The sequence below is a fragment of the Dreissena polymorpha genome, chromosome 2 (genome assembly GCF_020536995.1).
Source record: "Dreissena polymorpha isolate Duluth1 chromosome 2, UMN_Dpol_1.0, whole genome shotgun sequence".
NCBI lineage: Eukaryota > Metazoa > Mollusca > Bivalvia > Myida > Dreissenidae > Dreissena > Dreissena polymorpha.
Genome location: NC_068356.1, coordinates 25884467 through 25911569, shown reverse-complemented (window position 1 = coordinate 25911569; position 27103 = coordinate 25884467). Strand labels below are relative to the sequence as shown.

The 27103-nt window shown below is 35.7% G+C and overlaps 1 protein-coding gene across 1 annotated transcript; it reads left to right on the top strand.

The window, feature by feature from the left end:
- The first annotated feature begins 1319 nt into the window (after positions 1–1319).
- On the top strand, positions 1320–26960 carry LOC127866310 (tether containing UBX domain for GLUT4-like). Its single transcript, XM_052406778.1, has 18 exons — positions 1320–1465; positions 6622–6680; positions 7089–7304; positions 10275–10430; positions 13813–14180; positions 14649–14761; positions 16296–16427; positions 16774–16820; positions 18472–18496; positions 18681–18756; positions 19994–20066; positions 22456–22604; positions 23282–23344; positions 23567–23619; positions 24552–24603; positions 25012–25084; positions 25401–25600; positions 26714–26960. Exons 1-18 carry the CDS (start codon positions 1388–1390, stop codon positions 26725–26727), a joined length of 1947 nt encoding a protein of 648 aa, XP_052262738.1. The 5' UTR covers positions 1320–1387; the 3' UTR covers positions 26728–26960.
- The last annotated feature ends 143 nt before the right edge of the window (positions 26961–27103 follow it).

Below are 27103 nucleotides of genomic sequence, written 5' to 3'. Positions count from 1 at the left end.
TGTGTGATGCCCGGACACGTTTTGCCAAGGTATATGAAAAAATGGTTCTTTTCTTGCCTGATCGGGCAATTTTTCAATCAATATTTCTGACTCTTTCTGATAAATATAATTTAATGTCAAATATTCCTAACAGCACAGCAAGCCGTTTCTTTATTTGTTTATGAGTATCAAGTTTCAACACTCTGAGCGAAAACAATATTATAATGCTTTAAATATGTGCCAAAATAAATATCTAGTTGAAATGTCCTTAATAAAGAATAATAAAAAATAAAATATGAATGGTAACGTGATTATTGCTGTCTATATATTATATACAAATAGAGCTTGTCACAAAAGTGACGAAGAATACCCTCGACTTGTCGGAACGTGTAGCAAGTTTAAACCATTTTGCAGATGACCATTTCGCGATGTTTGACAACGAATACTTCAGTGCGGCTTCATTAAAAATACCGGTAATTTGTAAAATCATGTTGATAAACAAGTCGGTATAAATCAGCTGATCTCCGGGTTGTAGATAGGTTTAGACCTATACGCGTATATGATTTGATTTTTTTCTAGAGACTGCAATACGATGTTGTATGTCAAATATTAAACTGCTGAGTGGGGTATTAATAAAAACTACGTTTCATCGTAACTATTATTTGCGCCTTGATTATATAGGCCAAATCAACTACGGTAGTAATTTGATTGATTATAACATAAAATAATGGAAAGTGTGCAAACTTGTGTTCAGTTCTAAAGTGTAGGATATGATATATACCAATTTAAGTTTGGTTTATCGCTTAATTTTAATAATTGCGCGCTCATCTACCAAATCGAGATCGATGCACTTTATCGTTAAGATTTTGAGTCGGATATTCATAATACTGTTGAGAATCGTAGAAAATTGTAAGCAAACAAAATAATTCGAAATTGCACATGAACCATCAAAACTTGGATGAAACTTCAATTTTACATGTAGGGTACACCTTATTGGCCGTTTCTATGGTAGTTTACGCAATACTTGAGCATAAAATGACCACACATTAAGCGAGTGTTTATTATGTGTCCGATTGTTATATTAAGCGATATTTTCTGGGGGGGTTTTAAGTTTTGATGAACGCACCGCTGAATATCACTGCAACAGTTGGGGGAAGCTTTTTGACGATATTTCTTTAAGATGCATGGAATCATGACGTTCAGTTGGCCATTTCCCCAATTCTTTTAATTGCATGTATCCAATATTATTTTCAACGCTTTATCAGCAGTAAAGGATATTATTTAAAAATTTAGGCACATGGTTATCTTTGATTTGAGCAATGAAATGTATCATAGTGAAATGTAGCCTAAAACACCGGCACCGGATGAATGAGTTAACAACATCGTAGTTTTTTATGTAATAAGTTAAATGGCATCACTTCAAGTTTTGTGCCCTAATGGAAGAAGACAGAATGTTAAAATTACACCCAACACCAAGCTTTTGCAGGTGATTTCTTTCTCATCAGATTCTAATTTTCGGTAATCGTGAACAAATATTGACTGTATATCAAATTCGGATAATTGTGAATTTCGGATGTTTACTCAAATATATCGATACAAGATTAGAGGGTTTAGTGGTTTCTTGGAGAACAGCAAACACGACAAATGGAATTGAAAAAAATAAACTAAAATACATAATAATTATATTCAACCACAAAATATATTGTGTGTTATGTTTGTATTTTTTTCCTGAAGTTGAAATCTTGCACTTTCCTTTTTGGACTATTCTTTCTGTATATGTAGCCGGGTTGTGTATTTATAACATAAGTGGGTTATTTGTTTATATTCTTTATTTTATAGATGTCTACAATGATGAAAATGATGGCCTGAAATTAACAAAAAAAAATATAAATAACAAAATCAAATTACAATATTAAATTACATATTGCATTGATATACACACTGATCAGGCAAATACATTAGTATTACAATACAATACAATGTATTTATATGGACAATAAAAGTACACTCACCAGCGACCTCAAGACTAAGTTTTAAAATAAAAAGACACTGGCGAATGGAAAATGCCAAATTGAAAGTACATCTTTCTCTAACGTGATTTTATGAATGAATGACACTATACTAGTGTATAAAACCAGTGAAACTCTATAGTATAGCTAAAAACATCTCACCTAAAAACATGCAGTGTTAGTAACTCATTCACTCACCAATTAGCACCCACACTGATACTAGCTCACAGTCTTGATCGGGTTAGTAATATTAAAGGACCAGTGGCAGAGTGGATTTACTGAATACCCTGTTACATATACATAATACAATAAAATATCACAAAGTGCTCTTAAAACCAGCAGATAAAAATCAGGATGTGTCATTTTAATAATTTGCTTAATCAAAGAATTCTGATGTTTTGAGTTTAATGATAGAAGTGTTACAAAATATTATGCATTTACTTGGGTTCGATTGGTCATTGTCATCTAAGGTACTACTTAAATGTACTCAGGGTATTTTTATGTATACTTTAATGTTCCCCGGGTACAGAAAATATATTGAAACGTACCCGGGAATTCTTACACTAAATTGGTCATTGTCGGCTTTTTTTTATGCCACCAAAGAAGGGCATAGAGTGATTGGACCGTCTCTACATCTGTCTTATCTGTCTTTCCGTCACACTTTGCGTTTAGATTTTGCGTTTAGGTTTCACACAATGCTCATAACATCTATGTCGCTTCAGATAGCAACTTGATATTTGGCATGCATGTGTATCTCATGGAGCTGCACATTTTGAGGTCAAGGTCATCCTTCAAGGTCAAAGGTCAAAAAACAAATCCAAGGGAAGTAATAAGCTTCAAAGGGAGATAATTATCTGAACCTGCCAAAGGATAAAAAAAAATGTTAAATCAAAGCCAAGCAGAAGGGGGCATTGTGTTTTTGACAAGCACATCTCTTCGCTTTCGATGAAATATTTCACAAAATCTTATTATACATCGGGTTAAGGTGCGGGTGACTGTACATGTGCGCAGGGTCAGATGCTCCCAAAATAAAATGTGACTTAAAATGTCCAACTTGTATGTACACTATACACTCTTAATGATAGCACGTTACACCACCACAGCCGGCTTTAAAGCAACCTTAAAACTGTCTACTGTGTCTAGCTGAAGCACTTGGTCAGGTAGGTGATTCCACGGGACAATCACTTGCGGGAAGAAAGAATGTTGATACGCATTTATCTTACAGTGGTAAGGGATGAATTTCATTTCGTGTTGAGCTGAAGGGACGGGCAGAATTGATGCTGGTATTGCTTCTAGGCTGTGCACCACTTTATACATAAATACTAAGTCAGCGTTATATCTTCATTTTGTCAAAGAAGGCCAATTCAACTGTTAGATCATTAATGTTACACTACTAGGGTTCTGGTAATTAAAAGGTTTACCAAGGATGCATCTGGCAGCATTTTGTTGTATATGTTCAATTTATGAAACTTGCGATTTCTGTTGAGGATTCCAAATTGTAGAACTGTATTCCAATTTCGGTATCACTAATGTGTGGTAGGCACGTTCTTTAACTTGTTTAGGACAGTGTCTTAGATTGTGTTTCAAGAATCCTAAGGCACTGGAGGCCTTTGCTGTGATATTGTCAATGTGCAGGTTAAATTTCAGTTTCTCGTTGAGTTCAACTCCTAAGTACGGGTGGTTTTTAACAATTTCAAGGGACTTTCCTTGCATTTTATAGTCATATTTTAAGATGTTTCTCTTTGTAGTTATATTAATAATTGCACATTTGTCAATGTTGAATTGCATCTGCCAGGTAGTACTCCAATCGACCAGGGTGTTTAAATCGTTCTGAAGCAAACTGTGATCATCTGGGGATCTTATCGGTGTATATACGACACAGTCATAGGCAAATAGACGAATGGAGGAAGATATGTTGGTGGCAATGTCATTTATAAACAGAAGAAATAATGTTGGTCCTAGAACGGTTCTCTGCGGTACTCCTTAAGTTACTCTGGATAGGTTAGAAGATTCACCATCTATGACAACTTGTTTTAATCGGTCATCTAAAAAGTTACTCACCCAGGACAAGGTGTTGTTATGTATGCCGTAGAAGGACATTTTTAACCAGGTTTTCCGAAGGAAAAAACTGGTTATTAGATTGGCGAATGCGGGCGGGCTGGCTGGCTGGCTGGCTGGCGGGCTGGCTAGCGGGCGGGCGGAACAAGCTTGTCTGGGCCATAACTATGTCGTTCATTGTCAGATTTTAAATTCATTTGGCACATTTGTTCACCATCATTGGACGGTGTGTCACGCGAAATAATTACGTCGATATCTCCAAGGTCAAGGTCACACTTTGAGTTCAAAGGTCAAAAATGGCCATAAATGAGCTTGTCCTGGCCATAACTATGTCATTCATTGTGAGATTTTAAAATCATTTGGCACATTTGTTCACCATCATGGGACGGTGTGTCGCACGAAAGAATCACGTCAATATCTCCAATGTCAAGGTCGCCACGACTAAAAATAGATTTAAAAAAAAAAACTTACAAAGGGGGGTAATTTTGTTTGTTCATTTCAAAAGTTCAGTTTGAGTTTTCTCCCTTTATCAGATTTTTTTTCACAATGAAAACCTGGTTTTGTGACAATTTTGTCCCTTGTTTAGACTAGTCTACTATGGGGTACTTTGTCGAACGCTTTAGCGAAATCGAGTATAGCCATGCCCACCTGGAGGCCTTGGTTCATATATCTGGAAATTTCGTCGGTTGTCAGTAGTAATTGCCACTTTTAGCATGGAACCCGTGTTGATTTTCATGAAGTATGATGTTACCATCTAGATGTTTCATAATTTGTGAGACAACTATGTGTTCAAGCATTTTTGAGACAACTGCAGTCGGGTTAACAGGTCTGTAATTTGACGGTTTTGTTTGGTCGCCTTTCTTAAAGATTGGTACTATATTGGCTTGCTTCCAGTCTTTTGGTATTTCATGGGTATCTAGTGATGGTCGATATAGGTTCTGTAGGATTGGTGTTATCTCTTACGATGTATCTTTCTGCGCTATGATTGGCATTTTATCTGGACCACTACGTTCAGCCGTTTGATGCAGTTTGACACTCCTTGGACTGTAACTTGGATATTTGGCATGGTTGGGTGTGGTGAACAACCTTTCTTGTTTCAAATTAATCATGTTTGTATTTATTTCAATATGCTGTAAAATGCCCTCTATAGAAGTAAAACTCCTGCTCAAAAAGCAGTTTGAGGAAAAAACAATTCAAAGACAATTGTGTTTTGTATTCCTTAGCGCGTTTGATGATTCGGATTTTAGGTGCGAATGAAACTTGAGTACAGTCTAAATTTGCCGGGTACGTGTTAGTATATTTTCCGTTACCGGGGTACATTTAAGTATACTTAAGTGCACCCGGGGTTACGGTACATGTAAGTAGTACCCAAGCCAACAATGACCAATCGAGCTTTACTTGGCATTCAATTTTTACATATCATTTTGTACATGTAGCAGTTCTTGATTTCTTTTGTTAAAAAACCGATTACACTAAAATGTTACAGTTCTTGGGACATTTTTTATATGAAGTTGATAGATTATATTAATGGGGCGAATAACTAGTTGGTTGAGTCTTTTTAATCCGAAGATCCCAGGTTTGATACCCAGCCAGGCCACATAACTTTTGTCTAGATTGGTCATGCTATTGTTGTTACAGCCATTCTACCAGAGCTGTACCTCTGGTTCTCAAGTTATGAGTTACAGTCATAAGTATGAGGGCTTGGTACTGGTAACCCAGCTATCCAAGAAAAAGTGTTGGTCAACTGACCACTGAGATACGTGTATGACTGATAATAACTACGAAAAGTCACAATAAACAAACCTGTTGGATTTAGATTATTCATGAATATAGGTCAGCTTAATGAAGAAGCGTGATTTTAGATATTGGTAGTACTAGTGCCTATTAGTTGGGCTTGTTTCTTCAATGCAGAAATAAGTCATTAAACATCTCATCAGATTGTAAGAACTATGAAATTATATTGATATTGCAGCAAGCAATTGATCTATATCTCACCTCCTACAAAAATGATCTAATCAGATTGGATTAGAGCGGTCACATGCCCATGGTGTATTTTTCATACAACCCTAAGAATTTCCGTACACCCTGAGTAATCGAGTAGTTGATTGAGATATAATTGTTACACAGTCAGTAACTGTATGGGATATACACCCTCAGTACAATGTACTTTCATATCATACTCAAGCTTTGCTCTCATATGGTATGAAATAACTGAGGGTGTATATCTCATACACCATCAGTTACTAACAGTGTAACTAATACTACTGATGGCAATTAAGTCATGTAAAACCCAGATTTTAATCATACTTATAATTATTCTGTTGTTACAGGGCTTACTCTGCCATTTGCCAAATTAGCCAATGGCTACAAATAAGGAAATTTTGCTACAAAAAATCCCTTTGGCTATGAGGTTTTCTACATTTTCACCCACAAAATATCCAAAATAATATGAATTAACACATAAAAAGGTAAATTTGGCTACAGACAATTTTGAGCCAGAGGGAGCCCTGTATTATAATTTTAAAGAGAAAAAAATGCTCTTACATTAAGTATGTTGTTGTTTTCCACAATGAAGGTGTTAGAAGATGTCTGTCAAAAACAGAAGTTTCTTCCAATAGAAGACTACAAATTGGTGTAAGTATGAAATTCAAACCTTGTTTGACAGCATATTTAAGTTAACCATGTTAAATTAAGCTGATGTAACACAGTAACAGTATCACTGTGGATGTAATTGTCTTTTTATATGGTAGTTAAAAGCTGTGGATGTAATAGTCTTTTTATATGGTAGTTAAAAGCATTTATTTGGTACATCATTTGTTATGCAGTAAAATGAAACTTATAACATTATCATATTTTTATTTTTATTAACAGTTTACATTTTTTGATGAAATGCTGTGATAATTGTAATCATTTTGTATTAACAACAAAGAAAAAAGTCCATTGTCCCTTGAAACTAATTATATTTAAAGAAGGCTTACATCACCTTCTGGGTTTCTCTGTTTCTGTTGACAAGAAATTTTTATAATATATATATAATCACAGTCACGGCAGAAATACTGTAGACCTCACGCTATCAGTGAGATATTCCAACCTTCCAAACAATGCAAAGCTGGAGCTGATAAAATGTGAGAAGAGCCGAGCTGAAACTGCGGTCATCATAGCCCTGCAGTTGGAGACAGGTGATAGATTGCAGCATGAGTTCCACCCTAGCACTTCTCTGTGGCACATCCTTGAACACTGGGAAGCACAAGATGATGGGTATATTGTACCTTAACATTTTCCTTTCATCCATAAAACAATGCACACTGATGGTTTTTAGCTCATCTATTTTTTTGAAAAAGAACTATGAGCTATTGTCATCACCTTGGCGTCGGCGTCCGGTTAAGTTTTGCGTTTAGGTACACTTTTCTCATAAAGTATCAATGCTATTGCATTCAAACTTGGTACATTCACTTACTTTCATGAGGGGACTGGGCAGGCAAAGTTAGATAATTCTGGCTTGCATTTTGACAGAATTATGTGCCCTTTTTATACTGAGAAAGTTGAACATTTTGGTTTAGTTTTGTGTTTAAGTCAATTTTATTCCTTAAGTATCAAAGCTATTGCTTTCATACTTGCGACACTTACTAACTATCATAAGGGGACTGCGCAGGCAAAGTTATGTAACTCTGACTGGCATTTTGACAGAATTATGTGCCCTTTTTATACTTACAAAATTGAAAATTTGGTTAAGTTTTGTGTTTAGGTCCATTTTTTTCCTAAAGTATCAAAGCCATTGCTTTCATACTTGCAACACTTACTAACTATTGTAAGGGGACTGCAGGCAAAGTTATGTAACTCTGACTGGCATTTTGACGGAATTATGGGCCCTTTTTACTTGAAAATTTGGTTAAGTTTTGTGTTTTGGTCCACTTTACCCCTAAAGTATCATAGATATTGCTTTCATACTTGGAACACTTGCAAACTATCATAAGGGGACAGTAAAGGACAAGTTGCATAACTCTGGTTGTCATTTTTACAGAATTATGGCCCTTTTTTGACTGAGTAACTTTGAATATATGGTTTCATTTTGTGTTTAGATCCACTTTACTTCTAAAGTACATGTATCAAGGCTATTGCTTTTAAACTTTAAATACTTTCATGCTATCATGAGGGTACTGTACCTGGCATGTTGAATTTTACCTTGACCTTTGAATGAACTTGAATCTCAAGGTCAAATTATTTAATTTTGCTAAAATTGCCATATCTTCTTTATTTATGATTAGATTCGATTGATACTTTGACAAAACAACTCTTACCTGACCACAATTGACTCCGTCCAAACCATCCCCCGGGCCCCTCCCCCCCCACCCCGAATCCCCCCCGAATCCCCCCCCCCCATTATTGTTTTTTTAATTAAATGTCATCTAATAAATGACCACCACACCCTCACACTATACCCCCCACCCCAAAAAAATAATTTTTATGCCCCCCAGTAGGGTAGCATATAGCAGTTGAACTGTCCGTCAGTGTCAGTCAGTCTGTGTGTCTGTCCAAAAAAACTTTTAACATTGGCCATAACTTTTTCACTTTTTAAGATAGCAACTTGATATTTGGCATGCATGCGTATCTCATGGAGTTGCACATTTTGAGTGGTGAAAGGTTAAGGTCATCCTTTAAGTTAAAATGTCAAATTTATGGTGTCTGTCCGTCCAAAAACTTAAACATTGGCCATAACTTTTTCAATATTGAAGATAGCAACTTTATATTTGGCATGCATGTGTATCTCATGGAGCTGAACATTTTGAGTGGTGAAAGGTGAAGGTGAAGGTCATCCTTCAAGGTCAAATGTCAAATATATGGCGTCTGTCCGTCTGAAAACTTTAACATTGGCCATAACTTTTTTAATATTGAAGATAGCAACTTGATATTTGGCATGCATGTGTATCTCATGAAGCTGCACATTTTGATTGGTGTAAATTCAAGGTCAAGGTCATCCTTCAAGGTAAAAAAAATAAAAAATATAATTCACAGCGGCGTTCTCATGAAGCTGCACATTTTGAGTGGTGGAAGTTCAAGGTCATCCTTCAATGTCAAGGTCATCCTTCAAGGTCAAAGGTCAAAAAACAAATAAAAAATTTTAAAGCGGCATTATCATGAAGCTGCATATTTTGAGTGGTGGAAGTTCAAGGTCAAGGTCATTCTTCAAGGTCAAGGTCATCCTTCAAGGTCATAGGTAAAAAAAAAATCAAAGCGGCATTATCATGAAACTGCACATTTTGAGTGGTGTAGGTTCAAGGTCAAGGTCATCCTTCAAGGTCAAGGTCATCCTTCAAGGTCAAAGGTCAGACAAAATTTAAAAAAATCAAAGCCATGTTTTCATGAAGCTGCACATTTTGAGTGGTGAAAGTTCAAGATCAAGGTCATTTTTCAAGGTCAAGGTATCCTTCAAGGTCAAAGGTCAAAAAAAAATAATTTCAAAGCGGCGTTATCATGAAGCTTCACATTTTGAGTGGTGGAAGTTCAAGGTCAAGGTCATCCTTCAAGGTCAAGGTCATCCTTCAAGGTCAAGGTCAAAAAAATAATATTTCAAAGCGGCCTTCTCATAAAACTGCACATTTTGAGTGGTGGAAGCTCAAGGTCAAGGTCATCCTTTAAGGTCAAAGGTAAAAAAAATAATTTTAAAATTTTCAAAGCGGCGCAATAGGGGGCATTGTTTTTCTGACAAACACATCTCTTGGTTTTTTCAGACATGGTTAAAAAACACAAATATTTATTTTTATTATTTTATTTTTGAAAAACCGTCCAACCATCCCACCCAAGAATCACCCCCCCCCCCAAAAAAAAATATATAATTCTTTTTTTGCATTTTGATAATGTAATAAATGACCACACCCCCACACTATACACCCCTCTCCACTCCACCCCTCCCTCCTTTGTGATTGAAATTGAGATAGGTCCCTACACCTTTAGAAGGAAAAATAGATGAGCGGTCTGCACCTGCAAGGCGGTGCTCTTGTTTTCTTATTTTTGTTGCATAGTAAATACCACAAGTCAAACTAAGGAAGCACTTTATGACATCAACATGTTTTTTAATATGCTAAGAAATTTACATTATATACTTTAACTTAAGCTAAGTTGCAATGACTAACATGTGTATGTTGTATATTTGTGTAGTTTTTTTTTCAAAAATAAAACACCCTTGATTAAGTTACAATATTAAAGCTATACATTTTTATACTTTTTCAGTAAACATGCTGGCAAATTGACAAAGGTTGACTCCACTGTAAGCCCATCTGTGCACCCAGTGTGTATCTACATGAGGGAAGAGGTCACGGGTGAGATGATGCTCAGAGAAACACAGCTACGTACACTGGGTCTCACAGGCGGCAAAGCTGTCCTCAGGTATCTATGGGTTGTTTTTCTATGGGGGTTTGTTATTTGTAGGTTTCAACATTTTGTTTTAGCTCACCTGAGCACAATAAGCTTGTGGTGAGCTTTTGTATCGCCTTTTGTCCATCGTGCGTCGTCTGTAGTGCGTTGTGCGATGTCAACATTTGCCATGTTAACACTTTAGAGGCCACTTTTTTTGTCTGATCTTCACGAAATTTGGTCTGAAGATTTGTGCAAATGGGCGAGTTCAAAAATGTTTCCAGTTCACCGTTGGTTGAAAAACATGGCCATCAGGAGGCAGGGCATTGGTCCTTATATGGCTGTAGAAAAACCTTGTAAATACACTATATGCCACATTTATTGTCCGATCTTCCTGAAACTGGGTCAGAAGATTTATCCTAATGATGTCTTGGACAAGCTTGAAAATAGTTCCGGTTGCTTGAAAAACATGGTCGCAAGGGATGGGCCATTTTTTCTTGTATGGCTTTATATGGCTATAGTTATACCTTGTTAACAGGCTAGAGGCTACTTTTTTGTCCAATTTTAATCAAATCTGGTCAGATGATTTGTGCTTAAGATATCTTGGACGAGTTTGAAAATGGTTCCAGTTGGTTGAAAAACATGGCTTCTAGGGGTCATGGAATTTTTGCTTATATGGCTTTAGTAAAACCTTGTTAACACTCTTGAGGCAACATTTATTGTGTGATCATCATGAAACTTGGTCAGAAGATTTATCCCAATGATATCTTAGACGAGTGCGAAAATGGTTTCGGTTGGTTCAAAAACATGGCCGCCAGGGAGGGGGGGGGGACAGTTTTCCTTGTATGGCTATATATGGCTGTAATAAAACCTTGTTGACACTCTTAAGTCCACATTTATTGTCAGATCTTCATGAAACTTAGTCAGAAGATTTGTTTCAATGATATCTTGGACAAGTTCATAAATGGTTCCCGTTGGTCAAAAACATTGCCCCTAGGGGGCCGGGCATGTTAGCTTATATGGCTATAGTAACTACATGTTAACACTCTAGTCTGAAAATGGTTGTGGTAGGTTTAAAATCATGGCCACCAGGGTGTGGGGCATTTTTAGCTCATCTATTTTTTGAAAAAAAATTATGAGCTATTGTCATCACCTTGGCTTTGGCGTCGGTGTCCAGTTAAGTTTTGCGTTTAGGTCCACTTTTCTCAGAAAGTATCAATGCTATTGCATTCAAACTTGGTACACTTACTTACTATCATGAGGGGACTGGGCAGGCAAAGTTAGATAACTCTGGCGTGTATTTTGACCGAATTATGTGCCCTTTTTATACTTAGAAAATTGTAAATTTGGTTAAGTTTTGTGTTAAGGTCCACTTTATTCCTACAGTATCAAAGCTATTGCTTTCATACTTGCAACACTTACTAACTATCATAAGGGGACTGTGCAGGCAAAGTAATGTAACTCTGACTGGCATTTTGTTTTAGAATTATGTGCCCTTTTTATACTTAGAAAATTGTAAATTTGGTTAAGTTTTGTGTTAAGGTCCACTTTATTCCTACAGTATCAAAGCTATTGCTTTCATACTTGCAACACTTATTAACTATCATAAGGGGACTGTGCAGGCAAAGTTATGTAACTCTGACTGGCATTTGGACGGAATAATGGGCCCTTTATACTTAGAAAATTGAAAATTTTGTTAAGTTTTGTGTTTTGGTCCACTTTACCACTAAACTATCATAGATATTGCTTTCATATTTGGAACACTCGCAAACTATCATAATGGGTACAGTAAAAGGACAAGTTGCATAACTCTGGTTGTCATTTTTACGGAATTATGGCCCTTTTTTGACTTAGTAACTTTGAATATATGGTTAAATTTTGTGTTTCGATCCACTTTACTTCTAAAGTATCAAGGCTATTGCTTTCAAAGTTCAAATACTTTCATGCTATCATGAGGTTATTGTACCTGGCAAGTTGAATTTTACCTTGACCTTTGAATGACCTTGACTCTCAAGGTCAAATTATTAAATTTTGCTAAAAATGCCATAACTTCTTTATTTATGATTAGATTTGATTGATACTTTGACAAAACTACTCTTACCTGACATACCACAATAGACTCCACCCAAACCATCCTCGTGCCCTCCCCCCCCCCCTGAATCATCCCCCACCCCCGAATCCCCCCCCCTAATTTTTTTTTATTTTATTTTTATTTTTTAAGATCATCTCACAAATGACCACCAAACCCTCACACTATACTATACCCCCCCCCCCCACCCCACCCCCCAAAATTGTTTTTTTTTTGAAACGGTAAAAAAACACAAATATTTATTTTTATTATTTTATGTTTGAAATACCGTCCAACCATCGCACCCAAGAATACCCCCCCCCCCCCCCCCCCATTCCGAAATTTATTTATTTTTGCTTTTTTTTTGCATTTTTGGAAGATAATTTAATAAATGTCTACGCCCCCACACTATACACCCCTCTTCACTCCACCCCTCCCTCCTTTGTGATTGAAAATGAGAGTCCCTTCACCTTTAAAAAGAAAATAGATGAGCAGTCTGCACCCGCAAGGCGGTGCTCTTGTTTCTTATATGGCTATGTATGGCTATATTAAAACCTTGTTAACACTCTATAGTCCACATTTATTGTATGATCTTAATTAAACTTGGTCAGAAGATTTGTTCCAATGATATCTTGGACAAGTTCAAAAATGGTTAAGAAACATGGCTGTCAGGGGTGGGGCATTTTTCCATATATTGCTATAGTAAAAACTTGTTAACACTCTGAAAGTCACATTTATTGTCCAATCAGCATGACACTTGGTCAGAACATTTGTTTAATTAAATTTAGATGAGTTTGAAAATAGTTCAGGTCTGTTGAAAAACATTGCCGGCAGGGGGCAGGGAAGTTATACTTATATGGCTGAAGTAAAACCTTGTTAGCACTCTAAAAGTTTCATTTATAGTTCACTTTTCATGAAACTTGGTCAGAACATTAGTTCTATTAAAATCTTGGACTGCACAGAACAGGTCAGTTCGTTGGTATCTCAGGTGAGCGGCTTTGGGCCTTTCAGGCCCTCTTGTTTTAAAGTGCAATGTCAATCCAATATAAGGTAAATCATCTTAAGTATTATGAAATTAAATTGTAGTCTGAATAAAAAACTAACAATTTGGCCAAGATTGTCTATCTTCATTCTTACAAAACTTACTGCAGAACTGTCATATGTTTCCTCAGAAAATCTCATGTCTTATTTCCATCCTTGTAATGAATAAAGTATATGTTTTCAATATAAGATACTTAATTCTGAATATTGCTAATACAATTGGCATTGTCTGTTTCTAACCTACTGTAGATAATATAACTGTCCTTGGAACTGTCCATAGCACATCACATTTTGTCTAATGTTCAGACTCCTCCATCGGCCTATTGAAGATGCACTGCTTGATGAAATAAAGACTAAAATTGAAAAAGACAAACAGAGGAAGGCAAGAATGGGTCAGGCAGAAAGTGTACACCCAGTAGCGTCTACTGAGTCAGAAGTGACAAACTCTGTAAATGCTCAGTCAAAGCCTGAAAGTGCCAATACTAACACACAGGTGGCACCAGAGATAGCTGTAGGCTGTGAGAGTGAGTTGGTGCAGAAGGCTAAAAGGGAGGAGTTTTCCAATGACCTAGATGAGCCAATGGATGTGGAGCAAGCAGCTGGTGGTGTGGAGTTAACAATGGAAACAGAGGAGGTGGTCTCTTCCAGCTCTGATGTTAGCATGCAGCAAACAGGTCACACACGCTTTGTGTTGTTATTTTGCAAATTATTTATTGTTATCTCTTTAAATATATTTTTATGGAAAAATCCAAATGCACAGTCTGGTCAAGTTCTATGCTCTCCAGTAAGTTAAGTTATGCAAGGTTTTGTGGATTCAATGACAGAAAACATAGCTCCTGACCATTCTGCACAATTGCGCACGCGGGTCTGTAATAAAGTTCGTTTCAAATGGCATAATACACATTTTCGCATGACACAGCTCATATGATGTCAACCTTCACTTTATTGTTCTCAAAATGTTCTCCCAGAGACTCTTACTACTTGTTCTACAAACTCATAGGTGTCGTATCCATGAAATTTATCTAAGGTTAAGATGTTGCCATGCCTTACAATTTAATTGGCTGATTGCAAAGTTCATCTGTGAGTTCACTTTCAGCATCATTCCTTTTTTGTATTGCATACATAATGATGTTTTAATTCAGTTCCTGATGAGAGAAGTGAGCGACAGAATGCTGTTAACCAATTGAGAGATATACCTGGACTTCAAGTGTTCACCCCTGATGACTTCCATGATTTGTCACCGGAACAGCAACAAGTAATATTGCAATTCGTGATTTTGGGGGTTTCAACAGGCTCGTTACCAGACTACGCATTTCTTTATGCCAAATCCTTGGGAAGTATCTAAGTTGTTTTTATGCCCCCCAAGGAGGGCATATAGTGATCGAACTGTCCGTCCGTCTGTCGGCCACACTTTGCGTTTAGGTTTTGAAAAATGCTCATGACTTCTATGTCTCTTCAGTTAGCAACTTGATATTTGGCATGTATTTGCATCTCATCGAGCTTCACATTTTGAGTGATGAAAGGTCCAGGTCATCTTTCAAGGTCAAAGGTCAAAAAAATAATCAAAGGGAAGTAATAAGCTTTAAAGGGAGATAATTATCTGTAGCTGCCAAATGATAAAAAAAATAAAATCGAAGTGACACAGTAGGGGGCATTGTGTTATTGACAAACTCATCTCTTGTTTTACATAGTACAGCTGATTCATTTGATTTGAAGATAAACTACTTGCTTAATGATCAGTCAAACCATGTGCCCAATTTATATCTCTTGGCGATTGATAAACATTCCTTTAACAAAAATTGCTTGTAAATTATATGCCATTTCCCTGTTTGAAACATAGTGAAAATGGCTATATGAAACCAGCATGAAACCAGAACAGCCTTCAAGTAACTCGCAAGCTGTTCAGGTTTGATGCTGTTTGCTGCTAATACGTATCTAAAGGTTGTAAACAAAGCCTTTAGAACTGTAATCTATGAAGAAAGGTTATTCATTATGCCTCCCTTCGAAGAAGAAGAGGTATATTGTTTTGCTCATGTCGGTCCTTATGTCCGTCCGTCCGTCCACCAGATGGTTTCCGGATGATAACTCAAGAACACTTATGCCTATGATCATGAAACTTCATAGATACATTGATCATGACTCACAGATGACCCCTATTGATTTTCAGGTCACTAGGTCAAAGGTCAAGGTCACGGTGACCCGAAATAGAAAATGGTCTCCGGATGATAACTCAAGAACGCTTATGCTTAGGATCATGAAACATCATAGGTACATTGATTATGACTCGCAGATGACCCCTAATGATTTTCAGGTCAAAGGTCACGGTGACTCAACTTAAAAAAAAATGGTTTCCGGATGATAACTCAAGAACGCTTACGCCTAGGATTATGAAACTTCATATGTACATTCATCATGACTCGCAGATGACCCCTATTGACTTTCAGGTCACTAGGTCAAAGGTCAAGGTCACGGTTACTTGACACAGTAAAAGGGTTTCCGGATAATAACACAAGAAAGCTTACGCCTAGGATCATGAAACTTCATAGGTACATTGATCATGACTTACAGATGACCCCTTTTGATTTTCAGGTCACTAGGTCAAAGGTCAAGGTCACAGTGCCAAAAAACGTATTCACACAATGGCTGCCACTACAACTGACAGCCCATATGGGGTGCATGCATGTTTTACAAACAGCCCTTGTTTAATTTGATTTGCTAAGGTATTACATGGGTCACAATGCATATCTGTGAAGGCAAGGTTGAGGTATTGTTTCCCTGTTGGTTGTCAGGTAGCTAGACAGATGGCGCAGTCCTTCCTATCAAGCATGCCACCTACTTCAGGTTTGGTTCAACAACAAGAGGCTGTAGCCAAAAAGAAACCAAAACAACATCAACAACAGGCACCTTTTGCAGATTTTAAGGTATTCTTTTAATTCAAGTTTGCTTACTTTGTCTTCTGTAGGTGAACAAAGCACACTTAATCATGTTTAAAAACAAGATCAATAGATGAATTTTTTTCAGTATTTATCAATTGAACAAAGCACACTTAATCATGTTTAAAACAAGATCAATACATGCATTTTCTTCAGTATTTATCAATATTGTGTTTTTACTTTTAAGTTCTACTGTTTCTTGTGTGTTTTGTAATGTACAATTTGAATCAATACCGGTAACAATATATTTATTGCTGTATTGATATATATACAACATTAGGTTTTTAAATGCAAAATTATTGCAGTTAATATAAATTTAGCTTTGAATTTTTAGTTTCCAGAGGAAACAAAAGGAAAGAATGTGTATACCAATGAGTATAGGTAAGGGTTAAAAAAGTAAAATGCTTTTTCTTTTTTTGTCCCCTACCGGTGAAACCAGTGGGGACTTATGGTTTGCGCTCTGTGTGTCAGTCTGTTAGTCTGCCTGCCTGTCTGTCTGTCTGTCTGCCTGCCTGCCTTCCTGCCTGTCTGTCTTTCAGACAGTCCGTCACACTTTTCTGGATCCTGCGAAAACTTTAAAAGTTCTTCAGATTTTTTCATGAAACTTGAAACATGGATATATGGCAATATTGAGAGTATGCATGTCATTTCATTTCCTTGCTACGTCAAGAATTCTGGTTGCTATGGCAACAAATATTTTAAAAAAAATCAAAAAAAAATCTGACAATGATGGAGTTTCACTGGTAGGGGACAATGTTGCTTGGCAATCTCTTGTTTAATTACTGATATATTTAAAACAGGATTATTCAGGTAATTGTGAAACGTTAAGGAATAACATTAAAAAAGTAATTGATTTTTAATTATAATTGGCTGTATTGCTGTTTTAGCTCACCTGATTGCTCAGGTGAGCTTTTGTGACTGGTCTTGGTCCGTCGTCTGTCCGTCCACATTTGTTTGTAAACACTCTAGAGGCCACATTTATTGTCCGATCTTCATGAAACTTAATCAGAAGCTTTGTCCCAATGAAATCTCGGTCGAGTTGGAAACTGGGTCGTACCGGATCAAAAACTAGGTCACTAGGTCAAAAAAACGAAAAAACTTGTAAACACTGTAGGTCACATTTCATGCCCAATCTTCATTTAACTTTGTCAAAATGTTTGTCTTAATGATATGTTGGTTGAGTTCAAAAGTGGTTCCGGTCCGTTGAAAAACATGGCAGCCAGTTGGCGGGGCAGTTTTCCTCATTTGGCTGTAGAGAAACCTTTTAAACACTCTAGAAGTCACAATTTTTGCCCAATCATCAATAAAGTTGGTCAAAACATTGGTTTTATTGATATCGTGGACAAGTTCGAAAATGGTCCAGATCGGTGAAAAAACATGGCCGCCAGTGGGCGGGCATTTTTCTCTATATGTATATAGTGAAAACATGTGAACACTCTAGACATCACATTTTTGGCCCAATTTTCATGAAATTTGGTCAGAACATTTGTTTCCTTGATATGAGAGTTGAGTTTGAAAATGGTTCCGGTCAGTTGAATAACATGGCTGCTGGGGGGGGCAGCTTTCTCATATTTATAAAGTAAAAATCATCATGAAACTTGGTGAAAAGATTGGTTTTATATATATATCACATAATGAATGCCATAATTATTGCCTTTAGATTGTCCAAATTTTCATTATATAATACAAAATCCTTGTAAACACTCTAGATGTCGCAATTTTGTTTCAGACTTTATGAATCTTGGTCATAATAATTATTTTTGTAAGCAAAGTTTGATGTTTGGTTAGGGGGGTCAACTCAAAATATAGGTCACCAGGTCAAATCTTACAAAAACAAAATCACTCCATATACCAGAGTTTTGGTTCAATAATGATGAAACTTGACCAGGATGTTTGTCTGGACAATATCTGGGTCAAGTTTGACGTTTGGTAAAGATTGAATGAACCGAATCCTCTCAGGTGAGCGAACTAGGGCCATCTTGGCCCTCTTGTCTGTAATTGTACTGTCAAAAATACATGTTGTTTTTTTCAGCACTGTGCAGAAAGATGATTTCAAGGTAATCAAGCGTCTAAAATCTGAACTAGTTTGTATTTTGTCTAGATTTAAGGAACTATGCATGTCAATAAATACTGGCATATATCATTCTTTTAGGCATGAACATTTTTGTTTTGTAAATTATATTAAATATTCTATTGCTATTAAGCATGTGTATCATAGCACAGGGTTTGTTCGCTTTCCAGCCCTGTGATAGACAGACTATGGTATTCAACTTTGAAGAAACAGTCCGCTTAACAGATCCCACAGAATCTAATCAAGGTATTTAGGGAGAATAATATAAAACTGAAGGCCAGTATTTTTTTCTTTATACAGATTAAATGTATGTTTTATTACTTTATTCTGACTATACATGGTTGCTTATTAATTTTTAGACACATACAATTTTACAGTCTTATATTATGAAGAAATATGTACGTATGTAGTTAAATTATGTATATACATTACATATGACCCTACTCTTACCCTGTCGAAAAACATGGTATATTTCTTTTCACCTGTCTGTTGGTCATTATGAATGAAAAATACACAAACTGAAACTTCAGCAGCATGCCTATGAATTTTGAGGTAAATGTTGAAAATGACAATGTCACAGCGGCATGTAACAATAAATTCGTTTTTTGCACATTATCTTGAGAATGCATTGACCTATGATCATGAAATTTGTATAGTTATTACATGCATGAAAAGGAAGACGCCTGTTGATTTTTAATTGGAGTTCACAGAGGTTTCTAAGAGGAAATTTGTTTCCGAACTATATATTGAGAACGCTTTGATTTATGAAATTTGCTTCAACACAATATCAAGAGAATTTTTAAGATCAAGGTAAAATAGTATGCTGGAAAGGCTTTACAAAGGATGATGGATAGTAATTTTCAAAGCAAAAGATCTAAGTTGAATGTCACTGGAATTAAAATGCTGAAAGATGGGAGGCATTTATGTTTTACAAACATCTAATTATATACATGACTACATAAGAAGTATGTAATTGGTCATTACATGGAGTTGAACATGAGGACTGAAAAGTGCATGGTTTCAGGCTTGTAATAGAAATCAGCTAAAATTGTGTTAAAGGGTGTTATGGATAATGAGTCGATAACGAAAAATAATTCCCAATCTTTATTCAAATTTTTTTTGTTTAAGACTGGAGTGGGCAACTGGTTCCAAGACTGATACTAACAAAAAAATAGGTCCCTCAGGATTTACATAGCAACAAAAAGCGATTGTCTCTTATGTTGATTAGCTATTGAGCTAGCTAGAAATTGTTTGTTTTAATGACCTGTCTTGTCAGAACTCTTGTACACTCTCAATTGTTTGAAGGATTTATTGTGTAAGGGATTATAATTTCCATAATGTATCATCTATTAGCATTATTTTCTGATTTATTTTATAATTCTTTAAATTATTGGTGGTAAGCTGACAAAAATTGTGTTTGTGCATCAGGCTAGTTTACCCAATCATGCATTCATTTTAACAACTGCATGTTTTGTATGTTTAGATGTGCCAGATGAATTCTTTGAGCTGACAGAGCGGGACATCCGTAGCCTTATGTCTGAGAAACAGCGACAGCTGTAAGCATGCCTCTAGCTAAATTATCTTGGAAACACATCATATTTTTACAAGAAAGTCCCCTACAGGTTACACTCTAAGGGACTAGAGGTTTTTATCTGTTAATTATGTCTGTCTGATCTGCATGTCTATGAGTCTTTCCATTTACAAACTTTGCTCTTGCAAGTTTGCAAAAAGTACTGAAGGCGGTTTGATGCAGCTTGGTATAATGGTCTATGTAGAAAATATGCGCAACCCCTTTTTATCCTAGGTCAAAAGTTAAGTCATGGTGCTAAAAATAAAACAAAACTTATTATTGTCATTACTAAAACAATGCATTAAATATTATTGTGTTAATTTGTATGCACACTCAGCTATAGGTTTCCAATAGGTCTGTCTGTTGATTTTTTTTCCTCCGTTCGTCTGTTGACTATTTAAAATCAAAGTGAAACATCTTGAAAAATGCATATCATAAAACTGGATCCTGCAAGTTTTAAGATCGCAATAAAAATTCTTGGATGAAGCTTGGTAAACGTATTACTGGCCATGTAGGGATAATGCAAGACCTTTCTGTTTGCACAGGGATCAAAGGTCAGATTTTTGTGCTGAAAAAGGAACAAAACTTCATACTGCAAAACCATAATTATTCCCCAAACACTAATTATTGTATATTTGGTAAGAAGAGGAATTGCAGAATTTCAGTTATTAACGAAGAATTTTGTCGAATGCTTAAAACACATTAAGACTGAATTTAGGTAGGCATTTAATATATGACATAAGCCATGAATACCTCTTAAGTCTGTTTCGCATTCTAGACAAATCTGGATGTTACACCTATGGGACTGCATTATACTGTGTACTGGAAAACACTTAATCAGCAAAACTGTTTGGAAGCATTTACTTCACTAAGGTAAAATTGTAAGGATTTGTGCTTATTTGTAAAAACGTTATAACCAATTGCTTTTATTGTGTTTTTAAGGGGTGTTGAACATTGTTCAGCCAACAATAGGCGGATCAAAGATAATTAATAAGATTCAGTCCCACTAATTCTTTATTCATAACAATGAACTAGATAATTGTGGTACAATAAGAAGGGCATGTTACTATAAACTGATAACAAAGGACTTGTTTATTAGCATGTAATAAACAGGGTCTTCCTCCTGCAAGTGACTCACAAGATCACCCTTTTTCCTATCCATGATATCAGAAATTACGGAATTAAAATGTTGGCAAAATATTCATATATTTTGTAACTAGGAAATTTCATGCAGAAGAAAATAAATGGTTGTACAGTAATATGATTACTCAATCACTACATAAGATGCGATAATAAATGATGCACACATTTTGCAACATATTTGCCTTTTGTCTGTCTGTCTGTCATTCCCCTCCTATTTTCAACCATCTCCTCCACCTTTCTGTCTGCAAAAAAAGGAAAAAAGAGTAAGTATGATCACAAAACTTGGTGGCTAAGTAATACTTTTTTTAAGGGCTATATCTCAGAAACTTTATATGATATCATCATGAAACTTTATAGGTGGATAGATATGAATGAGGTCAGGAGAAGTGCCGTGCACAAGAACCATAACCCTACACTTACACTTTTTACACTTTGATATTGTCCTTTGTTTGTTTTTTGTATGATGAAACTTTTCAGGGCAATATCTCAGAAACCATGCAAGATTTCAAAATGAACATCATGGGTGTTTTGATATTCATGAGGAGAAGTGCCATGCTTACGAACCATAACCCTTCATTTTCTTAAATAAGAGTTATGGCCCATTCTTGTTTTTGTATGATGGAACTTCTCAGATACAATACAACATTACGACATTAAACTTCATGGGTGTGTAGAAATTAATGGGAAGAAGTGTCATGCACTAGAACTATAACCCTGCGCTTCCTTAACTAAAAGTTATTGCCCTTTGTTGTTTTTGTAGGATGTAACTTTTCAAGGCTCTATATCAGATACGCCACAGGATTTCAACATGAAACTTAATGACTGTGTAGATGTCAATGAGGAGAAGTGCAATTGATAAAAGTCACTTAATTATGACCTACTAATTATTACTTTACACTTAATGATTATTCTGTTTATCAAGGGATTTGCACCGATCCATAAACAAAGTTTATTTGGCAGGGGATATCAATTCAATGAATTCGCTTGTTGGATTTTTCATTCATACTTGGATATAGACAGTTGGCTTTTTGTTGAAAGAAAATCACTGTTAACCAAAATTAGGTCTAGAGAGAAAATGTCGTCCCAGATTTGACTGTGCAAAATGCACATGCTAATCTGGGATGACACTACGAACATGTTCATCTGGGATGACACTATGCACTTGCATTAAGCCCAGTTTTCCAACAACAAGGCTCATATTAAACCAACAAACAATTTCTATTCCACTGCAGCCATGAGTTGGAGGATCAGCCTCTGATGACGTCAGCAATGAGGAAGGCCCATCTGGAGGAGTTGTATGGGAAATACGAGCGTGTGGTGATCCGCGTGCAGTTCCATGACAAACTGGTCCTACAGGGTGTGTTCAGACCAAGGGAAACCAGTAAGTGTGATACTCTTGGGTTTAGGCTAAACCTTTTTGTTTTAAGCTAAATTACATTGAACAAAATGTGTTTATAGAAATATTAGTGAGTCTGTTTCCTGGAAAGAAGCAGTAGTTAGTGTCTATTTATTTATTATTTTGTGTTTATTTAGATTATTTATTCTTTAAAATGATGTGTGTTTTTGTTTGTTTTTGTATGTACTTCAACGCATGCTGTTATTTATATGTATGTTAATGACGATGAGCTTCACATGCTTAAGTCGAAAATAAACTATTATGTTCTGTTCTGTTCTATGAACAGATTCTAAGAATGCTTTGCAAATGAGGATTGAACCCTTGACCTTTTGGTTGCAACGGGAGCATCTTTTACACCATTTACAATTTAACTTCATGTTTTTTGAAAACCAAAGCAGCCAATGTCCGAAATCTTAAATTATTGATTTAAAGCGAGATCATTTTACATGTCTGTCTATGTTTGCATAAAATATACATGTTTAAACGCAATAGATGTTGACATATAGTCCATACTCAAGGAATACCATTCTCAATGATTTAAATATCTCGCAGATTAGCCTGTGCTGTCCACTGAGACTAGATATTCGTTTAGAAGAGACTTCTTTTAAACAACAAATTCCATGTTTAAGCGCTGCTCATACGTATTTCATGTGTGTTTACAGTATTTGCTGTTCAGAAGTTTGTCAAAGATCATCTTGAAGACAAGAGTCTCCAGTTCTACCTCTGTAAGAACCACATACATGCACATCTGCAAATACACTGTTTTCATTACACATCGCATGTAGTTGAAGTACTTTGTCATAAAAAGCAAGAGCTTATAAAATCTTTTAAGTAATGGATATAAAAAGTATATGTATTGTAAGAAACATACAACTTGTATTGTCTTTTAGTTTAAAACTATGTAAAATTAGTTCAGATTTACAGATTACGTATCTTCTGTTTTGTAGATACTTCTCCTCCAAAGAGTGTCCTCAAAGACAACACGAAAACACTTATTGAGGTCGGTATATCAGGACAAGGCCCATAGTCATTTTGATTAAACAATTTATAAGTTAATACATAATTGTGAGGGATAAAGTTAAGTCTAAATCATTATCAACTATAGTTAAGTCTAAATCATTATCAACTATAGTTAAGTCTAAATCATTATCAACTATAGTCAAGTCTGAATCATTATCAACTATTAAAACTGAGCGGCATTCTGGGAAAACCATGCTTAATGCATGTGACTATATTATCCTTCCAGATTAGACTGTGCGGTTTGCACAGACTTATCAGGTACGAAACTGTCCGCTTAAATGAAATTTTTCATTTGAATCAATTGTCTTCTGAACAAAAATCCTGTTCATGCGACATGTATTGTCCCTGATTTGCCTATGCTTACTGCATTGGCTAATCTGGTTGTGACATTTTTTGGACATAAATTGTGTCTTGTTCTGAGAAAACTGGGCATAATGCATGTGCGTATAGTGTCGTCCCAGATTAGCCCCTGCAGTCCGCACAGGCTAATCAGGGACACAACTTTCCACCTAAACTTGATTTTCGGTAAGGAGGGACTTCCTTGAAACTAAAAATACCATAAAACTAAAAATACCATAAAAGCGGAAAGTGGCGTCCCTGATTAGCCTGTGCGGACTGCACAGGCTAATCTGGGACGACACTTTACGCACATGCATTAAGCGCAGTTTTGTCAGAACATGACTCAATTAAGCCTGGTTTTCCAAGAGGCCGACTCAAATACATACAATCACCATGTGTTTGTTACAACACAGAAAACCATTTACATGTATATCCAGATTATAAGTGATTGATTATCCAGTTATAGTCTTCTTATTTGTGTTGATTAACATAAGGTAAAAGTATGCTTTATTAATGATCTCAAATTCAAATGGAGTAATGCAAGGGTAAATTGTATTGAACTGTAAATTTCAGGCCAAGCTCATCCCTGCTGCATTAATATACTTTGGATCTGAAGATCAAAAAGGTACTGTCCTTCTGATCTTCCATTTTAGCCTGGCTCTGGGAAAATAAGACTTAATGCATAAGCGTAAAGTGTTGTCCCAGATTGGCTTGTGCAGTCCACTTAGGTTTATCAGGGACGACATTTTACGCTGTTATTGTATTTTTCATTAAAAAGAAGTCTCTTTAAAGTAACAATCTTTTAAGCAGAAAGTGTGTCACTGATAAGCCTGTGCGAACTGCACAGGTTAATCTTTAACGATATTTTACACACATGCATTAAGCCCTGTTTTCCCAGAGCGAGGCTCATTTGGCAATATTCTGTTTTGACCTTGATATATATCTTATTAATTACTCATTTTATTTATTGATGCCATGAAAATGATAATACCATCGAGATTTCACCAAGAATTGAAATGTTTGTTCTCAACAGAGCACTATCTGTCTGATGCTTTGCTGTCAGAGACCAGCTCCAAGTTGCAAGCTGACATACTGGTCGCAGAATGGTTTGTATCTGTTGTATATTTGGCACTCAGGCTTTCTGGTGTCAGTTACTGGTGGATCAGCTGACACAGGAAAAATGAAAATGATGTAACTGACCTCAGTGATATAACTGAAAGACCATTGAAAAATCCAAACATACAAACTAATCATTATGCCACAAATTATGTAATTGACCATATTGGTAAGATTTATACAATATAGAAAGAAATGACAAGCATATATTAAGATGTATTTTAATGCAACTGCATAGAACGCAACTGTCTACAAATACATTTAAGTCCACTGTTAGGTAAAATAAAAACATTTTGTCCTTTAAAGCCTTGGAGCAACAAACAGTGAAGACCAATCTTCATCAGATATGAAAACGTACACTGGAAAGGGCAAGCAGGCAGCCAAGTCACAGAAAATCAACACAGAGTCATCATCATCATCATCAGCAGCAGCAGCAGGAACATCATCTTCAGCGCCTTCCTCCAGCAACCAGTCTGATAAACATGTCCCAAAATGGTTCAAAGTGGGTAAGTATTATGATACATAGGTCATGTTATGAAACAAATAATGTTAATATACGTACAGATAATAATACAGGAATATTGGTGCATTTTTAGTATCAAATACAGACTACCAGATCAGAATTCTTTATCTCAGAGTGGGAAATCTGGTTTTTGTTTTAACCAGTTGGGAAAAAACAGATTTGTGTACTCATCCAAATGGTGTCATGAATGCATGTAATTATTTGTCTAGTCCAATATAATGTTATATTTATGTTCTGAATTTACGCATCATTTGTGTTTTTTGTCATCGTAAAGAGTTATATAATAATTGAAAATTGTATGGTTGTGGTGTTCCAACTGTTCTTATTACACTGGTTTTTGGTATGAACATGTATCATCCGTTCTGTGTTCTCTAAAAGACAATGTAACAATCAACTCATACGATACAATCCATCAAAACACCAAAGTAATGTTATATTTCCAATATATTAATGTAGATAAATTATGAATGAATGATATAATATATTTAAATGTCCCCCACCAACTATAGTGGGGGACATATTTTTTTTGCCCTGTCTGTCTGTTGGTCTGTTTGCTCCAACTTTAACATTTGCAATAACTTTTTCAATATTCAAGATAGCAACTTGATATTTGGTATACATGTGTATCTCATGGAGCTGCACATTTTGAGTGGTGAAAGGTCAAGGTCATCCTTCAAGGTCAGAGGTCAAATATATGTGGCCAAAATCGCTCATTTTATGAATACTTTTGCAATATTAAAGATAGCAACTTGATATTTGGCATGCATGTGTATCTCATGGAGCCGCACATTTTGAGTGGTGAAAGGTCAAGGTCATCCTTCAAGGTCAAAGGTAAAAAAAAAATCAAAGCAGCGCAGAAGGGGACATAGTGTTTCTGACAAACACATTTTTTGTTAAAACGTACCTTTAATTTAAATAATTATTTACAAATTCGTTTCTGTTGTTGCAGTTATTATGCTTTGCTTAAATGTTAAAATATTTTTTTATAGGAACAAAAATACAATAATTTAAACTGCATATTAAATGAAATAAAAATACTGTAGCAAATGTGCATGATTCATAATTATTATTGACATTTATGTTCTTTTGTCTGCAGGTCACAAGAAATGATATGAGATTAACAGAAGAGTTGAAAGATAAACAATGAGCTTTGAACTTTTATGGAGACAACGCAATGTATCACAACTTATGTTCGTTAAGTGATGTATTTGTTTCATGATTATTGTTCTCTTACAGTTGAACAATGTAATGCTTTACAAGAGATGTTAATTTATTCACAGACAAAATATAACCTTGTTTCTGAGTTGATACATGTTTATGCAGAATAAATGTTTAATGCTTTACTGGTTGTAGTTCCTTTGCTTTATTTGCCTTTTGATATCAACTCTCTGACAAAAAAGGTGATGTCTTAATGCTGTATAATATATATATATATATATATATATATATATATATATATATATATATATATATATATATATATATA